General features: G+C 47.5%; 1 protein-coding gene across 3 annotated transcripts in view; it reads right to left on the bottom strand.

The window, feature by feature from the left end:
• The window catches only part of ATP9A (ATPase phospholipid transporting 9A (putative)), a 159,265-nt gene that overhangs the window by 62,079 nt on the left and 79,791 nt on the right, over positions 1-17,395 (bottom strand). For all 3 annotated transcript variants that reach the window (XM_032255980.1, XM_032255977.1, XM_032255978.1), the window contains exons 10-13: positions 10,305-10,381; positions 8,408-8,568; positions 5,418-5,560; positions 3,632-3,744 (exon numbers count right to left, since the gene is read on the bottom strand). In XM_032255980.1, coding sequence (XP_032111871.1) covers positions 3,632-3,744; positions 5,418-5,560; positions 8,408-8,568; positions 10,305-10,381 — 494 coding nt within the window. The remainder of the gene's footprint in view (positions 1-3,631; positions 3,745-5,417; positions 5,561-8,407; positions 8,569-10,304; positions 10,382-17,395) is intronic.

Here is a 17,395-nt window from a genome sequence, read left to right as displayed (position 1 = left end):
CCCAGGAGTTCAAGTCCAGCCTGGGCAACACAGTGAGACCAAAAAAATAAAATGAGGCTGGGCGCAGTGGCTCATGCCTGTAATCCCAAAACTTTGGGAGGCTGAGGCGGGTGGATCACGAGGTCAGGAGTTCAAGGCCAGCCTGGTCAACATGGTGAAACCCCATCTCTACTCAAAATACAAAAAAATATTAGCCAGGCATGGTGGCAGGCACCTGTAATCCCAGCTTCTGGGGAGGCAGAGGCAGGAGAATGGCTTGAACCCAGGAGGTGGAGGTTGTAGTGAGCTGAGATCGTGCCACTGTACTCCAGCCTGGGTGACAGAGCAAGACTGTCTCAAAAAAATGAATAAACAAATAAATAAACAAAATTAGCCAGGCGTGGTGATGCATACCCAATACACACTTGTAGTCCCAGCTACTTGGGAGGCTGAGATGGGAGGATCGCTTGCGCCCAGAAGTTTGAGGTTGCAGTGAGCTGTGACTGCACCCCTGCACTCCAACCTGGGAGACAGAGTAACACTCTGTTACTTAAAAAAAGAAAAAGAAAATGAAAAAAAGGAAGGAAGGAAAGAAAAGGAAGAAAGAAACCAAAAGGCTGAAGGGGTGATCTAGTGATCGGGTGGGGGCAGGCACAGGAGGAGGGCAGAGGCTGTCGGCAGGGGTGATGGGAACCACAGGGATGGAGGGTGTGCCATGCACTGAGACGAGGAGCGCTGGGAGAGAACAGGTTTGAGGGGTGAGGGAAGAGTCAAGACAGGTCCTGGGTACAGCATCCTTATGGGCCATATGCAGCAATGCCAAACATTTGGCTATTTATAATCCAAAGCTCCAGGTCAGGCCTAGAGATGAAGATGGAGACAGGGCCACCAGCATCCACAGGGCAATAGAAGCAGGGGAGGAGCCACCCAGGGAGCCACATAACAGGGTCCAGCACCGAGCCCCAGAGACGCCAACCCTGAATTACCACGCTGAGGAAGACAGTCAGAGACAGAGAGGACACAGGGGCTGTGCAACTCATCCTCCCTGTCCTCCCTGTCCAGGGAAGCTCCTTGTGATTTTTTTCTTTTTTCTTTTTTTTGAGATGGAGTCTTGCTCTATCACCCATGCTAGACTGCAGTGGCATGTTCTCAGCTCACTACAACCTCCGCCTCCCGAGTTCAAGCAATTCTCTTGCCTCAGCCTCCTGAGTAGCTGGTACTACAGGCGCCCAACACCATGCCCAGCTAATTTTTGTATTTTTAATAGAAATGGGGTTTCACCATCTTGGTCAGGCTGATCTCAAACTCCTGACCTCATGATCCACTTGCTTCAGCCTTCCAAAGTGCTGGGATTACAGGCGTGAGCCACTGTGCCCAGCTGTGATTTCTCAACAGTGCTAAAGTAGGCCAGGCACGTTGGCTCACACCTGTAATCCAGCACTTTGGGAGGCCGAGGCAGGCAGACCACAAGGTCAAGGAATCAAGATATCCTGGCCAAGGTGATGAAACTCCATCTCTACCAAAAATACAAAAATCAGCCAGGTGTGGTGGTGCATGCCTGTAATCCCAGCTACTCAGGAGGCTGAGGCAGGAGAATCGCTTGAACCCGGGAGGTGGAGGTTGCAGTGAGCCACTGCACTCCAGCCTAGGCAACAGAGCGAGACTCAATGTCAAAAACAAAAAAATAGATAGTACTAAAGTACATCTTTGAAAAATGTCCATAGATCCATTTGGAGAACAGCTATCATGCCTCCCCATAGAGCCTGGGAGAGCACCAAGGGTTTTGTCACTGGTTGTAGCTGGTGACATGAACTGTGTCAAGTCAGCTGTTCTAACTTAGCACCCATCCCACTATCACGATGTCCCCTGCTCTGCCATTTTCAGGAGACAGGCTGGAAATCCAGCCCACTGGCACATGTTCCAGAAAATTAAATGTCAATTATGACTATATAAGAAGTATTCAGGGATTCTGTCTTTAACCTGTATACAGAAATATTTCATTCTTTTTTTTTTTTGAGACGGAGTCTCCCTCCGTGCAATGGCATGATCTCAGCTCACCTCAACCTCCACCTCCTGGGTTCAAGTGATTCTCCTGCCTCACCCTCCCGCATAGTTGGGATTACAGGGGCCTGCCACCACACCCAGCCAATTTTTTGTATTTTTTAGTAGAGACGGGGTTTCGCCATGTTGGCCAAGCTGATCTCAAACTCCTGACCTTGTGATCCATCTGCCTTGGCCTCTCAAAATGCTGGGATTACAGGCGTGAGCCACTTCATTCATATTACTTACTGGTCTTCTGACTATGGAAATGTTCTCCATTTCTACAAATTTAAGCAACACATGACCTCCTTATCCTCTTGCCATCTCCAGATCAGTGCTGAAATGGAGCTGGTCTAATGTGGTCTGGCTCAGCCTTGGATGGGCCTCAGAATTAGCAACGGGTGTGTTTGTCTTCCTTTTATTTTTTATTTATTTATTTTTTTAGTCGTCTTCCTTTTAAAACCCAGAGCCAGGCCCTACCCCAAGTCTTAATGAATCAGAATCTCCAGAGTACCAAGGCCACATAAATGTCTCTTGACTTTGTTCTGTTTTGTTTTGAAACATCACCAGCAATTCTGATGCACAGTCAAGATGGGTACCCACTGGTCTAACATTTTAGGAATATTAGGATATTTGCCAGTAGTACTTCCTCTGAAAAATGACTGGTTTTGAAAAACTTGGTAGGAAAAATAAAGGTAGGAACAGATACGTTGCAAGTCATCTCTGATAAACGAATTTCTTCCTGGTGATTGCTGAGTTGAATGTAGATGAGAAACTAAAGGTAATCAATAATGTCATGTTTATTTCACAAGCAGATCATTTATTATTGGTGCTCTGGCTTATAGCCAGGGAGAAGGAAAACATAAACATGTGCATAAATAGAAGTATAATCAGCCAGCAGGTTCCTTCTGGTACTATTTACTGGGCATAAAATTTTCTCAAAGGTTTTCCCTAAAGTCCATTGGCACCACAGTAGAACAGATTAGCCCTGAAGATGAGGAAGATGGGGAAGGACCCCAACTGCAATTTTATTCCAAGTGTAAAGGAAGCATGGGAGTCATGGGTTTAGAAGGGAGGTACTGCCTGGGCGCGGTGGCTCATGCCTGTAATCCCAGAACTTTGGGATGTCAAGGTGGGCAGATCACCCGAGGTTGGGAGTTCGAGACAAGCCTGACCAATGTGGAAAAACCCCATCTCTACTGAAAATACAAAATCAGCCTGGTGTGGTGGTGGACGCCTATAATCCCAGCTACTTGGGAGGCTGAGGCAGGAGAGCCACTTGAACCTGGGAGTCAGAGGTTGCGGTGAGCTGAGATTATGTCATTGCACTCCAGCCTGGGAAACAGGAGCAAAACTTCACTTAAAAAAGTAAATAAATAAGGAGGTATTGGGGGGACTTGGGGAGAGACTGCTGAAGCATACAGGGTTTCTTCTTGGGGTGAACATAAAATCGACTGCAGCGATAGTTGCTCAAATCTGAATATGCTTAAAAAAAAACACAACCAATTATACTCTTGAAACGGGTGAATGTATGGTATTGTGAATTATATCTCAATACAGCTGTAAAAAAAAGTCAAGGAATTATTTGAGATGTTGAAACCAAAGGCTTTACCTGGGTGTAAATGCTGAAGATGTGGCTTTGCACTTCGTCCATCGAGTCGAGGCCGTAGGCTACCGTTCCAAGATGAAGCCGTTTGAAAACCATCTCGTTCTGGGTCAGAGTGCCTGCAACACGAGACACGTGCGTGGCCGGCCTTTCTCTCAGGATGTTTGTTATTATTATTATATTTTTATTTATTTATTTTCTTTTGAGACAAAGTCTAGCTCTGTCGCCAGGCTGGAGTGCAGTGATGCGATCTTGCCTCACTGCAACCTATGACTCCCAGGTTCAAGCAATTCTCCTGCCTCAGCCTCCCCAGTAGCTGGGATTACAGGCACAAGCCACCACGCCCAGATAATTTTTGTATTTTTGGTAGAGACGGGGTTTCACCATGTTGGCAAGGATGGTCTCAATCTCCTGACCTCGTAATCTGCCCGGCTCGGCTTCCCAAAGTGCTGGGATTACAGGCCTGAGCCGCCGTGCCCGGCCAGTTTGTTATTTTTAGCAGTAATGACAGCCACCATCTTTGGAGAGTCTGCTGTATGTCACACGCTGCGGTCAGTACTGTCCCCTGCTGGGGTAAACATCTGCAGCGTGTTTCCTGCCTAGAATACCATTCCCCTTTTGAAAATGGCATCCTGGGTTTCCGAAGGGAAATTAACCATCCATGCCCATTGCCTAAGGTGGCCCAAGAGGACCATCAATTGGGGGCCTGGCCCACTCCATTGGCCAAGAAGGTGACAAATGACGTACACTAGAGCAATCAGATTCTATCTTGAAAGATTCTGACCCTTGAGCAGAGAGATACATCCCCAATGGCAGAGCCCTACAGAGACCACCCAGAGGGTCCCGATGCTGACTTGTCCAGAACTTTCCTGGTTGCTCTCCTTCCAGAAACCTCATTTTTCTCTGCTTTGGTGAGCCACCCAGGATCTCTGCATTGGCTTCTCTTCTACCCCATGGACATTAAATGGTAGAGATGAGGCTTAAGCCAGATCTTCCCACCCCTAATCCTTGCTCTTCACCACTTCAATAGCCTAGTGCTTTGACAAGCATTGAGTTGTATAGCAATATCAGGGTGCGGTCCGAGATCAGGCCTGACTACCTGAGTTAAAGCTTGCTTCGGCTACTATGTGCCCATGACAAGTCACTTACCCTCTCGGGGTCATATTTCCTTATCTGCAGAAGGGAGACAGAAACACTCTCTAACTCTCAAAGTTCAGATGAGGACTGAATGCGTGACTGCACAGAAACTCCCCAGGACTGGCCAGGAGTGGTGGCTGACGTTTATAATCTCAGCACTTTGGGAGGCTGAGGCGGGCGGATCACCTGAGATCGGGAGTTTGAGACCAGCCTGACCAACATGGTGAAACCCCGTCTCTACTAAAAATACAAAAATTAGCTAGGTGTGGTGGCGCATGCCTTTAATCCCAGCTACTTGGGAGGCTGAGGCAGAAGAATCACTTGAACCTGGGAGGCAGAAGTTACAGTGAGCCAAGATGGCGCCATTGCACTCCAGTGTGGGCAACAAGAGTGAGACTCCATCTCAAAAAAAAAAAGAAAGAAAGAAAAAGAAACTCCCCAGAACTGTACTCTGCACTTAATTCGTCCTCTATAAGGCTCTGCTGCTGTTACTGTCATCTTCAAATACTCAATCTTCATCAAAGGACGAAGAGACTAAAGCAGCAGCAACACCCACCTCTCATATGTCCAGAGAGAGAGCTCAAGAGTTTCAGCTAAAGCCCTCAGGCCCCTTCTCTCACCAGGAATCCCGTGCAGGTCCCAGAAAGCAGCTCACCTGTCTTGTCTGTGAGTAAGTACGAGATCCTGCCCAGCTGCTCGGGGATCGTGCTGGAGCGAACCACAGTCCCGGGGACTTTCGAGTCCCTTCGGATCACCCAGCTGTACACGATCTTGCCCATGTCCAGGTTCACTCGCAAACTAGTCACAAAACCAGAGCAAACAGGTTAACAGGACAGAGGTAAGGCTCCTCCTACCTTTATAAACACGCGGACTCTAAACACATTTGTGCCACGGCATCCAGACTCACCCCTACAGAAGCACACTGCCGGAGCTGCTGCCACAGATTTGACAAGGGCCAGCACCGGTGACAAGTCACACACTGAACAAATCCACTACTGCCATGAAGCTCATGTTATACACTGAAGTCACTTAAAATACAGAAAGGGTAGCTCTCTCAATCTTACCTTTTAGAAAAATTACTGATCCCTGAAGCTAATATATTTTTGATGCTATATTCATTTTTTCTAATTGTGGTAAAATATACATAACAGGAAATTTACCATTCTATAGTATTGAGCATAGTCACATTGCTATCAGCCATCAGCATCATCCATCTCCAGGCTTCTTTCATCTTCCCAAACTAAAATTCCACACTCATTCAACAAGAACACCCCATTCCCCATCAACCCTAATCCGAGCAGCCCCTGGCAACCAGCATTCTACTTATGTTTCTCTGAATCTGATGACTTTTTTTTTTTTTAAGACGAAATCTCACTCTGTTGCCCAGGCTGGAGTGCAGAGACGCTATCTCAGCTCACCACAACCTTTGCCTCCCACGTTCAAGCAATTCTTGTGCCTCAGTCTCCAGAGTAGCTGGGATTACAGGCATGCGCCACCACACCCGGCTAATTTTTTGTATGTTTAGTAGAGATGAGATTTCGCCATGTTACCCAGACCCCAGACTGGTCTCAAACTCCTGGGCTCAAGCAGTCCACCCACCTCAGCCTTCCAAAGTGCTGGGATTACAGGCGTTAGCCACCACATCTGGCTGGAATTTAACTACCTTAGATGCTCCATACGAGTTAAATTACACACTTTTTCTGGCTTCTGGGAGGCTTACTTTGCTTAGCATAACGTTCTCAAGGTTCACCCACATCATCAGACTCATTACAATTTCCTTCCTTTTTTTTTTTTTGGAGACAGAGTTTCACTCTAGTTGCCCAGGCTGGAGTGCAATGGCATAATCTCGGCTCACCACAACCTCTACCTCCCAGGTTCAAGTGATTCTCCTGCCTCAGCTTCTGAGTAGCTGGGATTATAGGCATACGCCATCACTCCTGGCTAATTTTGTATTTTTAGTAGAGACAGAGTTTCTCCATGTTGGTCAGGCTGGTCTTGAACTCCCAACTCAGATGATCCACCCCCCTGGGCTCCCAAAGTGCTGGGATTACAGGCATGAGCCACCGTGCTCAATCCAAATTTCCTTCCTCTTTAAGGCTAAAGTATGTATGTATTATATTGATTTTGAAATTTAATTTTTTTGAAAAAAAATAAACAGAAGTCTTCAAATTAATTCATCATCATATAAACTAATCAAATTGCTTGCCATTTTACCGGCTAGCCCTGGGCCATATGGAGAGTCGATTCACTAATTTTCAATCATGTTACCGACAGAACTTTGAAGGTAACCACGTCACTCAGATCACAACATGAATACTTGTTTTGCTAGCCTTAAAGTCGGTAAAGTGGACGTACTGGTTCTCTGAATCCACCATCAGCAGCACACTGACTACGGCACAATCCCCCTGTCCCTGTCACACCGTTGTACCCAAAACCACAATCTCTGTCCCCAGAAAAAGACAAATTCTCACCAAGATGATCTAAATATGCAAAATGGCAAGACAAAATGTCATAGATCAAGTATAAGAGAAATTATTTTGCTCGTTTGTTTGTTTGAGACGGAGTTTCACTCTTGTTGCCCAGGCTGAAGTGCAGTGGCACAATCTCAGCTCACTGCAACCTCCCCGTCCCGGGTTCAAGCGATTTTCCTGCCTCAGTCTCCTGAGTAGGTGGGATTACAGGCGCCCACCACCACACCCGGCTAATTTTGTATTTTTAGTAGAAATGGAGTTTCTCCATGTTGGTCAGGCTGGTCTCGAACTCCCGACCTCAGGTGATCCGCCTGCCTCAGCCTCCCAAAGTGCTGAGATTATAAGTGTGAGCCATCGCACCTGGCTGATAAGAGAGATTATAAACACCAAAAGTTTCAGGAAAAAAGATACGTAGTTTAATATTTACTGATTATTATGGGGGAAAAGTAGAAAACAAACATAGAATATGGGAAAAAGTAGATTGCTAAAGTTCTATCACAGAGCAGATATAAAACGTGATGGGACACATATGTGATGTGAAAAGTTATTTCAAACACCCTGCTCCAGTATTTTTACAAAGGCAGACTCTCTGTGGACCAGAATCCCATTTTTCTAAAATCGAAAGCACTTTGGAAAAAAATACATCCCAAAGTATTAACAATGATTACCACTTGGTAGTGAGAGCAGAGGTGATTTTTAGTTTATTCCTTTGCTAATATAGGTCTTCATTTTTTTCTACTATGAAATTCTATTATTTCTACCACTTTAAAAAACCAGGCCATGCTCAGTGGTTCACTCCTGTAATCCCAGCACTTTGGAAGGCCAAGGCAGGCCGATCACCTGAGGTCAGGAGTTTGAGACCAGACTGGCCAATACGGTGAAACCCCATCCCTAGTAAAAATACAAAAATTAGCCAGATGGGTGACACATACTTGTAGTGCCAACTACTCGGGAGGCTGAGGCAGGAGAATCACTTGAACCTGGGAGGTGGAGGTTGCAGTGAGCCAAGACAGTGCCACTGCACTCCAGCCTGGGCGGTAAGAGCAAAACTTCATCTCAAAAAAAAAATAATAATAAAATATAATAATAATAAAAGCCACAGAACCATCATGTTTGAATGGGTAAGGAGAAGAAAACTTCAGAGCAGCCAAACTTCAGCTCGTCGCTTGCTTACCTAATGGGGATGATGTTGGAAAACAAGAGGAGGAAGCGGATGATCTGCAGGTACCAACGGCCTGCAAAGTGCTGAAGGGCAACCATGACCAGCGAGACCACCACCAGGGCACCAAAGAGGATCTTGGTGAGGCAGTTCACTTCCAGGTCGAACAAGCCGATCTGTGGGACGAAGCACAAACCGGGTCTTGAGATTACCTGGTGCAACTCATGGCCTGCAGGAGAAGGGGTCCTTCCCCCGCAGACACCTCTACCCAGGGAGGACGGTGGGCTCCATCCATCCTCAGATCTGTGGTCTAAGAACAGTGTGCTTCCATGGGCTGGAGTTCATAACAGGCAACCAAGGGAACTCAGAGAATTCTGAAAATTCAAAACAACGTTTTTACACTTGGAAATACATGAGTTACGGCTGCGCTGGCTGGATTGTGCATGGCACAGCCTCCACCACCCGGCACAGTGGCCTTGGCCTTGTGAAATGACTCAGACCCTCAACTCTAAACACCGTACCAACACCTGTACTTTTCAGGTAGTCCCTGAAGTCTGAAGCAGACCCCAGTGGTGGCACCTGATTTTTAGGTGCTGCATTAATGGACCTTATTTTATTTTATTTTTTAATTTTTTTTTTTTTTGAGATGGAGTCTCATTTTGTTGCCCAGGCTGGAGTGCCATAGTGCGATCCTGGCTCACTACAACCTCCACGCCCTGGGTTCAAGCGATTCTCCTACCTCAGCCTCCCAATTAGCTGGGATTATGGTGCCCGCTAATTTTTGTATTTTTAGTAGAGACGGGTTTCACCATGTTGGCCAGGCTGGTCTTGAACTCCAGGCCTCAAGTGATCCGTCCGCCTTGGCCTCCCAAAGTGCTGGGATTACAGGCGTGAGTCACCACGCCCGTCCCTAGACATTATTATTTTAATAATAATACATTTACTTTCATGTATAGACTTTAAAAGAGTAACTAGCATATCATATCCATAACTTCACAGAAATATGTCCCAGGACAAGGTTGAAGCATTAAACAAATGATTTTATAGTTGTAAGGATGGCTGTAACGTGTAATGGTGGCGTGACTAAGACTGAAGTGTGGGAGACACAGCATTCCTTTCTGTTACTGACAAAAGACATTATTCTGTGATGCTGTGACTCTTAAAAATTGGAGGAGGGGTAGGCTGGGACGGGGGTCATGGTTTGAATCACATGGGCCTGCCCCATCCTCATTGTTTAGCCCGTACAGGGCAAGGAGCTTCCTGAAGCCGTTTCTCATGGATAAAAGGAAGCACTGCACTCACAGGGCTGTTAGAAGGATGAAATGATGCATGTCAAGGATGAAACACAAGACACGCAAATGGCACCTGCTCTGTAGTTTAACCTAAAAGCACAAAAAATGCCGGCACCATGGCACACGCCTGTAATCCCAGCACTTTGGGAGTCTGAGGCGGGAGGATCACTTGATGTCCGGAGTTCGAGACCAGCCTGACCAACATGTTGAAAACCCATCTCTATTAAAAATACAAATATTAGCCGGGCTTGGTGGTACATGCCTGTAATCCCAGCTACTTGAGGGGTGGAGGTGGGAGGATCGATTGAGCCCAGGAGGCAGAGGTTGCAGTGAGCAAAAATTGAGCCACTGTATTCCTGTGTGGGTGACAGAGCGAGACCCTGTCTCAAAAAAAAGGATAAAAAATGTCACATATCCATAAACACGTGACTACATTGTTTATGTACTGTCTTATATATGCATATATATATGTATTTATGTGTATACACTCACACATACACATATGCATAAAAAGATAGTATGTCTGTACAAATAGCACTCTTAGGTGTTCCTACTTTAATAACTGGTCACTCACCCACAGCACCCACCGGCACACAACGCACCCATGACCTCGTACACACCTTACTTCGGGGATTTGAGGTATTCATGACACTCCGGAGTTCTCTGCCGGTGTAAAGAACAACACCCACAACCGTACCTAAAACGAAAAAAACAAAACCCAAAGAAATATTAATACAGACAGGCAGGCTTGCAAACAGAAGAGTCTGAGCCTCTTGAGAGACTGGATTATTTTTTTCCTTTCTTTTCTTTTTTTGAGATGAATTCTCGCTCTGTTGCCCAGGCTGGAATCTGGAGTGCAGTAGCCAAACCTGGGCTCTCTGCAAGCCTCCCAGGTTCGCGAGATTCTCCTGCCTCAGCCTCCAGAATAGCTGGAATTACAGACATGCACCACCATGCATGGCTAATTTCTGGTTTTTGTTGTTGTTGTTTTTTTTTTAAGACAGAGTTACACTTTTGTCCATGCTGGAGTGCAACGGCGCGGTCTTAGATCACTGCAACCTCTGTCTCCTGGGTTCAAGCAACTCTCCTGCCTCAGCCTCCCAAGTAGCTGGGATTACAGGCACCTGCCACCACACCCAGCTAATTTTTGTATTTTTAGTAAAGACAAGGTTTCACCATGTTAGCCAGGATGGTCTTGAACTCCTGACCTGATCTCCTGACCTCAGGTGATCCAGCCACCTTGGCCTCCCAAAGTGCTGGGATTATAAGCATGAGACACCACAGGCAGCCTCAATTTTTGTATTTTTAGTAGAGATGGGGTTTAACCATGTTGCCAGGCTGGTCATGAACTCCTGACTTCAAGTGATCCACCTGCCTTGGCCTCCCTAAGTGCTGGGATTACAGGTGTGAGCCACCATGCCCAGCCTCATTTTTCATTTATTTATTTTTTTATTTATTTTTTGAGAAAGTGTCTCACTCTGTTGCCCAGGCTAGAGTACAGCGGCACAATCACATCAATAACTCACTGCAGCCTCAGCGCCTGAGCTCAAGCAATCCTCCCATCTCAGCCTCCCAAATAGCTAGGACCACAGGTGCATACCATCGTGCTCAGCTAATTTTTGCGGTTTTTGTAGAAATGAGCCCTCACTATGTTGCCCAGGCTGCTCTTGAATTCCTGGGTTCATGTGATCCTCCCACCTTGGCCTCCCAAAGTGCCAGGATTACAGGCATGAGCCACCTCCCTTGGCCAAGAAAGCATGTTCTAAACCCAACAGCCATTCCATGAGAACATCAGAGGTTTTATACTAGGGCCAAACCAATGACCCATGGCTACGCTGACCAACAGAACAACCACTAAACACTGAAAACCCTTTAAGTTTAAATTCAATTAAGTTAAATACATTCCTCATCCTCCCTAGCCACATGAGCTAGCGGCTACCTCATTGAAAAGTGAAGATGAAACTTGGTACTGGTGAATGCTGGTCTAGGGCCCAGAGGCTTCTAATGGAAGGAGAGTGGGGAAAGGGGTGGCTTGCCCTTTGTGCCCCTGGCCATAGAGGCTTCCAGAGGTGCCTGGAACATTGCTACCTTCATAAACTATTATGGAAACTCAGAAACAGAGGCTTCTTTTTAGAGCACATTGCTCCTGCTAAACCTGATTCCTTTCAGCCTAACTTGCCCATTTGGGGGATGTCGGTCCCGATGACACTTCTTTCCTGAGAAATCCCCCACCCTTTCTATCCCCCAGGCACAGTAAGAAAAGGCATTGGGCCAGGCACGGTGGCTCATGCCTGAAATCCCAGCACTTTGAGAGGCCGAGGCAGGCATATCACGAGGTCAGGAGCTCTAGACCAGCCTGGCCAACATGGTGAAACCCCGTCTCTACTAAAAATACAAAAATTATCTGGGCTTGGTGGCACACACGTGTAATTCCAGCTACTTGGGAGGCTGAGGCAGAAGAATCGCTTGAACCTGGGAGCCAGAGGTTGCAATGACCTGAGACAGCGCCACTGCACTCCAGCCTAGGCAACAGAGCAAGACTATGTCAAAAAGAAAAGAAAGAAAAGAAAAGAAAAGAAAGAGCATCAATCCTTCGAAAGTCAATTTACTGAAGAAATAAAAGTGTCCAGTGAACAACAGGAAAAGGCTCAATCTAGTAAATAATCAAAAAATGCAAAATAAACCATTTTTATCCCAAATAGGCAAAAATTCAAAAAACTGAGAACAACCAGGGTTAGCCAAGCGCGGGGAAGCAAATCTTGCCATACACACTGGCAGCCGACGTGCACACGGGCGTCATCTATTTTGGACAGAAATTTGGCAATATCCGTCAAAATTTCACCTGTTTCCCCTTCTCGGTGTGTGCCAAGAAAATCAACATGGCGGGAGAGTAAAGGAGGAAACCAAGAAACACACTGTCACAGGGAGTGAGCGGGGCGAGGCTGAAAGTCAAGCCAAGCGGAGAAACAGGAGGGGAAGCAGGGAAGTGGGGGCAGGGCGTGCGGTTTGTACTGTCTCCGTTCACGTCATCTGAACTGAAACTTGGAACATGCAGGAGCCAGCCCTGCCAAGCTCTCAGGGAAGATCCCAGGAATACAAGCAATTTGGTCTCTGCTGGAGAAAGAAAACACCTCCCTCTCTGTCCTCTCTCCCCCCTCACTCTCAGGAACGTCACTGTCAGGAGATACAAAAATCCAAAGAGGCTGAAGTGCATCTGCGGTAAAGAGCCCACCCCCAAATGCAGCGCTGGGACCACATCTTGGACAAAGAGCCCTAGGAAGAGGCGCTGACAACCCTCCAGTGTGTGAGTGTGAAGACTAACACACTCAGCCAGGCAAACAATGCTCTCCTTCCAGGGAGGCTCCCAGCAGATGGCAGGCCAGGGAGAGTTACGGTGGCTTCTCGGCAGATGGCAGGCTCCTGTAAACTCAGGCAGCCCCTCCCTTCGGGCCCCCGTCGCCACAGCAGATGGCTGGACAGTGGGAGCTGAGCCCAGGCTGAGCCTTGGCATGACCACACAACCGCTTCATCTATTCCCACGCAGATGCATCTCAGCCTCAATCCCACATCTCAGGGTGAGAGAAGGCCCTAGTAACAAGGGGGACCCCAAAGGGAGTGTCCCCCACAGCTGGGCTGGCCAACCATGACGCCATCAGTCGCTGCTGAAAATGGCCTTTCCCATCCCACGCCTTCTTGTGCTCAGGACACAGGCTCTGCCTCCACAAGATCCAAACCCCAGCCTCATCCTCAGTGAGCCCACCACCTGGAAAGGACGCACACACCGGCAGCCACAGATGTGCGTCGGCTCGGTCTGCACCATGCTTTCAAGGTTCTGAGTAACTGGCCACTTTTAAATTCAGGAGCTCACCTATTCAAAAAAGTAATAATAATAATAAGGCCAGGCATGGTGGCTCACATGTGTAATCCTAGCACTTTGGGAGGCCAGATGGGTGGATCGCCTGAGGTCAGGAGTTTGAGACCAGCCTGGACAACATGGTAAAACCCCATCTCTACTAAAAACACAAAAATTAGCCAGGTGTGGTGGCGTGTGCCTGTAATCCCAGCTACTTGGGAGGCTGAGGCAAGAGAATCACCTGAACCAGGGAAGTGGAGGTTGCAATGCACCGAGATCACACCACTGCACTCCAGCCTGGGCAACAGAGTGAGACGCTGTCTCGAAAAAAAAAAAAATTTAAAACCAAAAAAGAGATCTCTGTTTTTTTCTCAAAGAGTGGAAGATCTGATGGCAGAGTCCACATTCCTCATGCTATACCCAGTAAGCACCAAGGAACAGCCACCTCTTAGATAGGTATGTGCTCTCAGTTCACCATGGTCCCCGTCCGCCACTCTCCACTCCTTTTAAGTCCCCTGCCCAATTTGTAACTGTTGACCCGAACGTCTCCACCCCCAGGCCTCTGATCCTCTCCTTCCCCTGCTTTCACCTCTGCAGCCCCTCCTTGCTCTCAAGGTCCTATTCACTCCCACCCTCCACTGCCCGCAGTCCAGGCAACCACACAGCCCTTCCCATTCTCCCAGCCAGTGCCCATCTGGTTTCTCCAAAAGGCCAGGAGGTCATGGTCAGGCATTTCACTGAGTTCTAACTGACTCTCTGGAACAGTGTGGTGCTGCTGGGGGTCAGGGCTACTCTGTGACCCCTTTGTTCCTCATGCACAACAAAATAAATCCTGAACCTGAGAGTCAACGTGTAGAAACTTTTAGAGCAAAGAGATATTGCTGCAACATTTGAGCCTGTGATCAGTGGAGCAGTCTCATCTAACGGGGTAGAGACCATACAGGCACTATCAAACTGTTGGGTGCCAGGCGCGGTGGCTCATGCCTGTAATCCCATGACTTTAGGAGACTGAGGCAGGTGGATCACTTGAGGTCAGGAGTTTGAGACCAGCCTGGCCAACATGGTGAAATCCCGCCTCCACTAAAAACACAAAGCTTAGCCAGGTGTTGTGGCACATGCCTGTAATCCCAGCTACTTAGGAAGCCGAGGCAGGAGAATAGCTTGAATCCAGAAGGCAGAGGTTGCAGTGAGCTGAGACCGTGCCACAGCACTCCAGCCTGAGCAACAGGGTGAGATCCTTTCTCAAAAAAAACTGCTGTGGCAAAGTGCACATAGTGTGGCTGCATATTACTCATGCGCAGAGGCAAGACCATAAACCACTCTTATACACATCAGGGTGAAAACCCAACAAACTGGTCCCTCTCCACGAAAAGTTTGAGAAGAACTGGGTTAGAGCACCTGGGGTCTGTCACACCCAGGCCACCTTCTCTGGCAAGCCCCGGGGGTCCTCCTCTATCCCTTCCAGTATCCATCACGCTGGTACTGCCTCAGTCTTGCAGGCTGGCAACCCTGCCTGGGTTCCCATGGCAACCACATCTACAGATTGATGCCGGCTGAAGCACCCGGACCTCAGCACTGCTTGGCAGGCTTTCATTTTTTTTGTTTGTTTGTTTTTTTTAACTTCCAATAGGTAACAGCAGACCTGTTACCTGTTACCTGTGCCCAAGAGGCAGGAGTTACATCCTAAAGGGAACACAGAAGTAAAATCTCACACAATGAAGATGACTCTTGCTGGCTGTCCCTTGCGTTGAGAACTAGAAGGAAATGGCTTGTGTTGAACTCCATGTTTACATTAGAATCCAAGAGCAATAAGACGTCTATACTCAGTGAGATGCAGGGGAAACTGAGGTCAATTAAGGAAATGCCCAGCTGCTCATACTGACTCCAAATCATACACCCACTAAGGGGCAGCGCAGGCATTCCCATCACTCCTGTGCTCTCTCTCCCACCCACATTACCCAGCACACAGAGAGGAATTCACACAAGGGAAAATGTATCTTTACCTCCACACGGCTTCTCCCATGCCTGTCTAAAATATCTTTCATCTTCAAGACACCAGTTTGCCTTCCACAGTCCTCCTCCCAGGAGATGACCTCTCCAAGGTGTGGCCTTGGACAAGCTGCTTAACCTCTCTGACTCAGTGCCTCATTCCATTAAATGTCCTCATGGAATGTTATGAGACCAAATCAAGAGAATGGCAGAAAAGAACTTTGTAAATTAAAAGTAACTGATGGCGGGGCGCAGCGGCTCACACCTGTAATCTCAGCACTTTGGGAGGCCAAGGCGGGCAGATCATCTGAAGTCAGGAATTCAAGATCAGCCTGACCAAAATGGTGAAACCTGTCTCTACTAAAAATACAAAAATTAGCCGGGTGTAGTAGCAGGTGGCTATAATCCCAGCTACTCGGGAGGCTGAAGCAAGAGAATCACCTGAACACAGGGGGCGGAGGCTGCAGTGAGCCGAGATTGCACCACTGCACTCCAGCCTGGACGAAAAGAGCAAAACTCTGCCTCAAAAAAAAAAAAAAAAAAAATAATTAGTAACTGATTAAGTGAAGACTTAATTAGTATTGTTCATCTCTGAGATTAAGACTGATCAGCCCTTCCAACAACACTCCTTCCACCCCAGATTTCTCCACATTTTCAGGTAAATTGTTTTCCTTTTTACTGATTTCAGAGGAAATACATAAAACTCTCCCATTTCCTCTATAACCCATCCTAAACTTCATTTATTAATTTGTTTATTTAGTTAGTTAGTTATGAGACAGAGTCTCACTCTGTCACCCAGGCTGGAGTGCAGTGGTATAATTTCAGCTTACTGCAACCTCCACCTCCCAGGTTCAAGCGATTTTCCTGCCTCAGCCTCTGAAGTAGCTGGGAATACCGGCGCCTGCAACCACACCCAGCTAATTTTTGTATTTTCAGTAGACATGGCATTTCACCATGTTAGTCAGGCTAGTCTCAAACTCCTGACCTCAGGTGATCCACCCGCCTCAGCCTCCCAAAGTACTGGGATTACAGACGTGAGCCACCGTGCCCAGCCTCCATCCTAAACTTCTAATAAACTCTAAGTCCCATGGTATGGGCACGCACATCTGTCTCCTAAGGTACTACCACAGCCACTGGGCCCAGCAATGGAGCTCAGCACAGAACAGGTGTGCTCTTGCTACATGGAAAGGAGGAAGGAAGGAGAAAGGAAAATCATGAGAATGAAAAACAGGCATGGGAAAATGCATTTATTACTGAAATGCTAGCGTTTTCAGTAGCCGAGGCGGTGATTACCCTTGGGCAGGTGTGGGGGAACTAGAAGGGAGAGGAGGGGAGCTTCTTCTTGGGGCTCTGATAATATCCTGTTTCGTCATCTGGGTGTTAGTCACACCAATGTGTTCCCTGTGTTAAAATCCATCAAACACAGGGTGGAAGGAGGGTGAGGATCAGAAAACACGACCTATAGAGTACTATGCTTTCTATCTCGGTGACAATATCATCTGGACACCAAACCCCCGCAACATGCAAGTTACCCCCGTAACAAACCTGCAGGCCGGGCACGGTGGCTCACGCCTGTAATCCCAGCACTTTGGGAGGCCAAGATAGGCGGATCACCTGAGGTCAGGAGTTCGAGACCAGCCTAACTAACATGAAGAAACTCTGTCTCTACTAAAAATTCAAAAAAATATAAAAAATGCACCTGGCCCTCAGCACTGCTTGGCTGAGGTCGTGGTGATATGGTGGCGCGTGCCTGTAATCCCAGCTACTCAGGAGGCTGAGGTAGGAGAATTGCTAGAACCTGGAAAGCAGAGGTTACCATGAGCTAAGATCAGACCACCGCACTCCAGCCTGGCAACAAGAGCAAAACTC

This window comes from Sapajus apella, unplaced genomic scaffold (assembly GCF_009761245.1).
Source record: "Sapajus apella isolate SASKATOON/1434 unplaced genomic scaffold, GSC_monkey_1.0 scaffold92, whole genome shotgun sequence".
Lineage (NCBI taxonomy): Eukaryota > Metazoa > Chordata > Mammalia > Primates > Cebidae > Sapajus > Sapajus apella.
The sequence above is the reverse complement of the archived record's forward strand: the minus strand, read 5'-3'. Positions and strand labels throughout refer to the sequence as shown.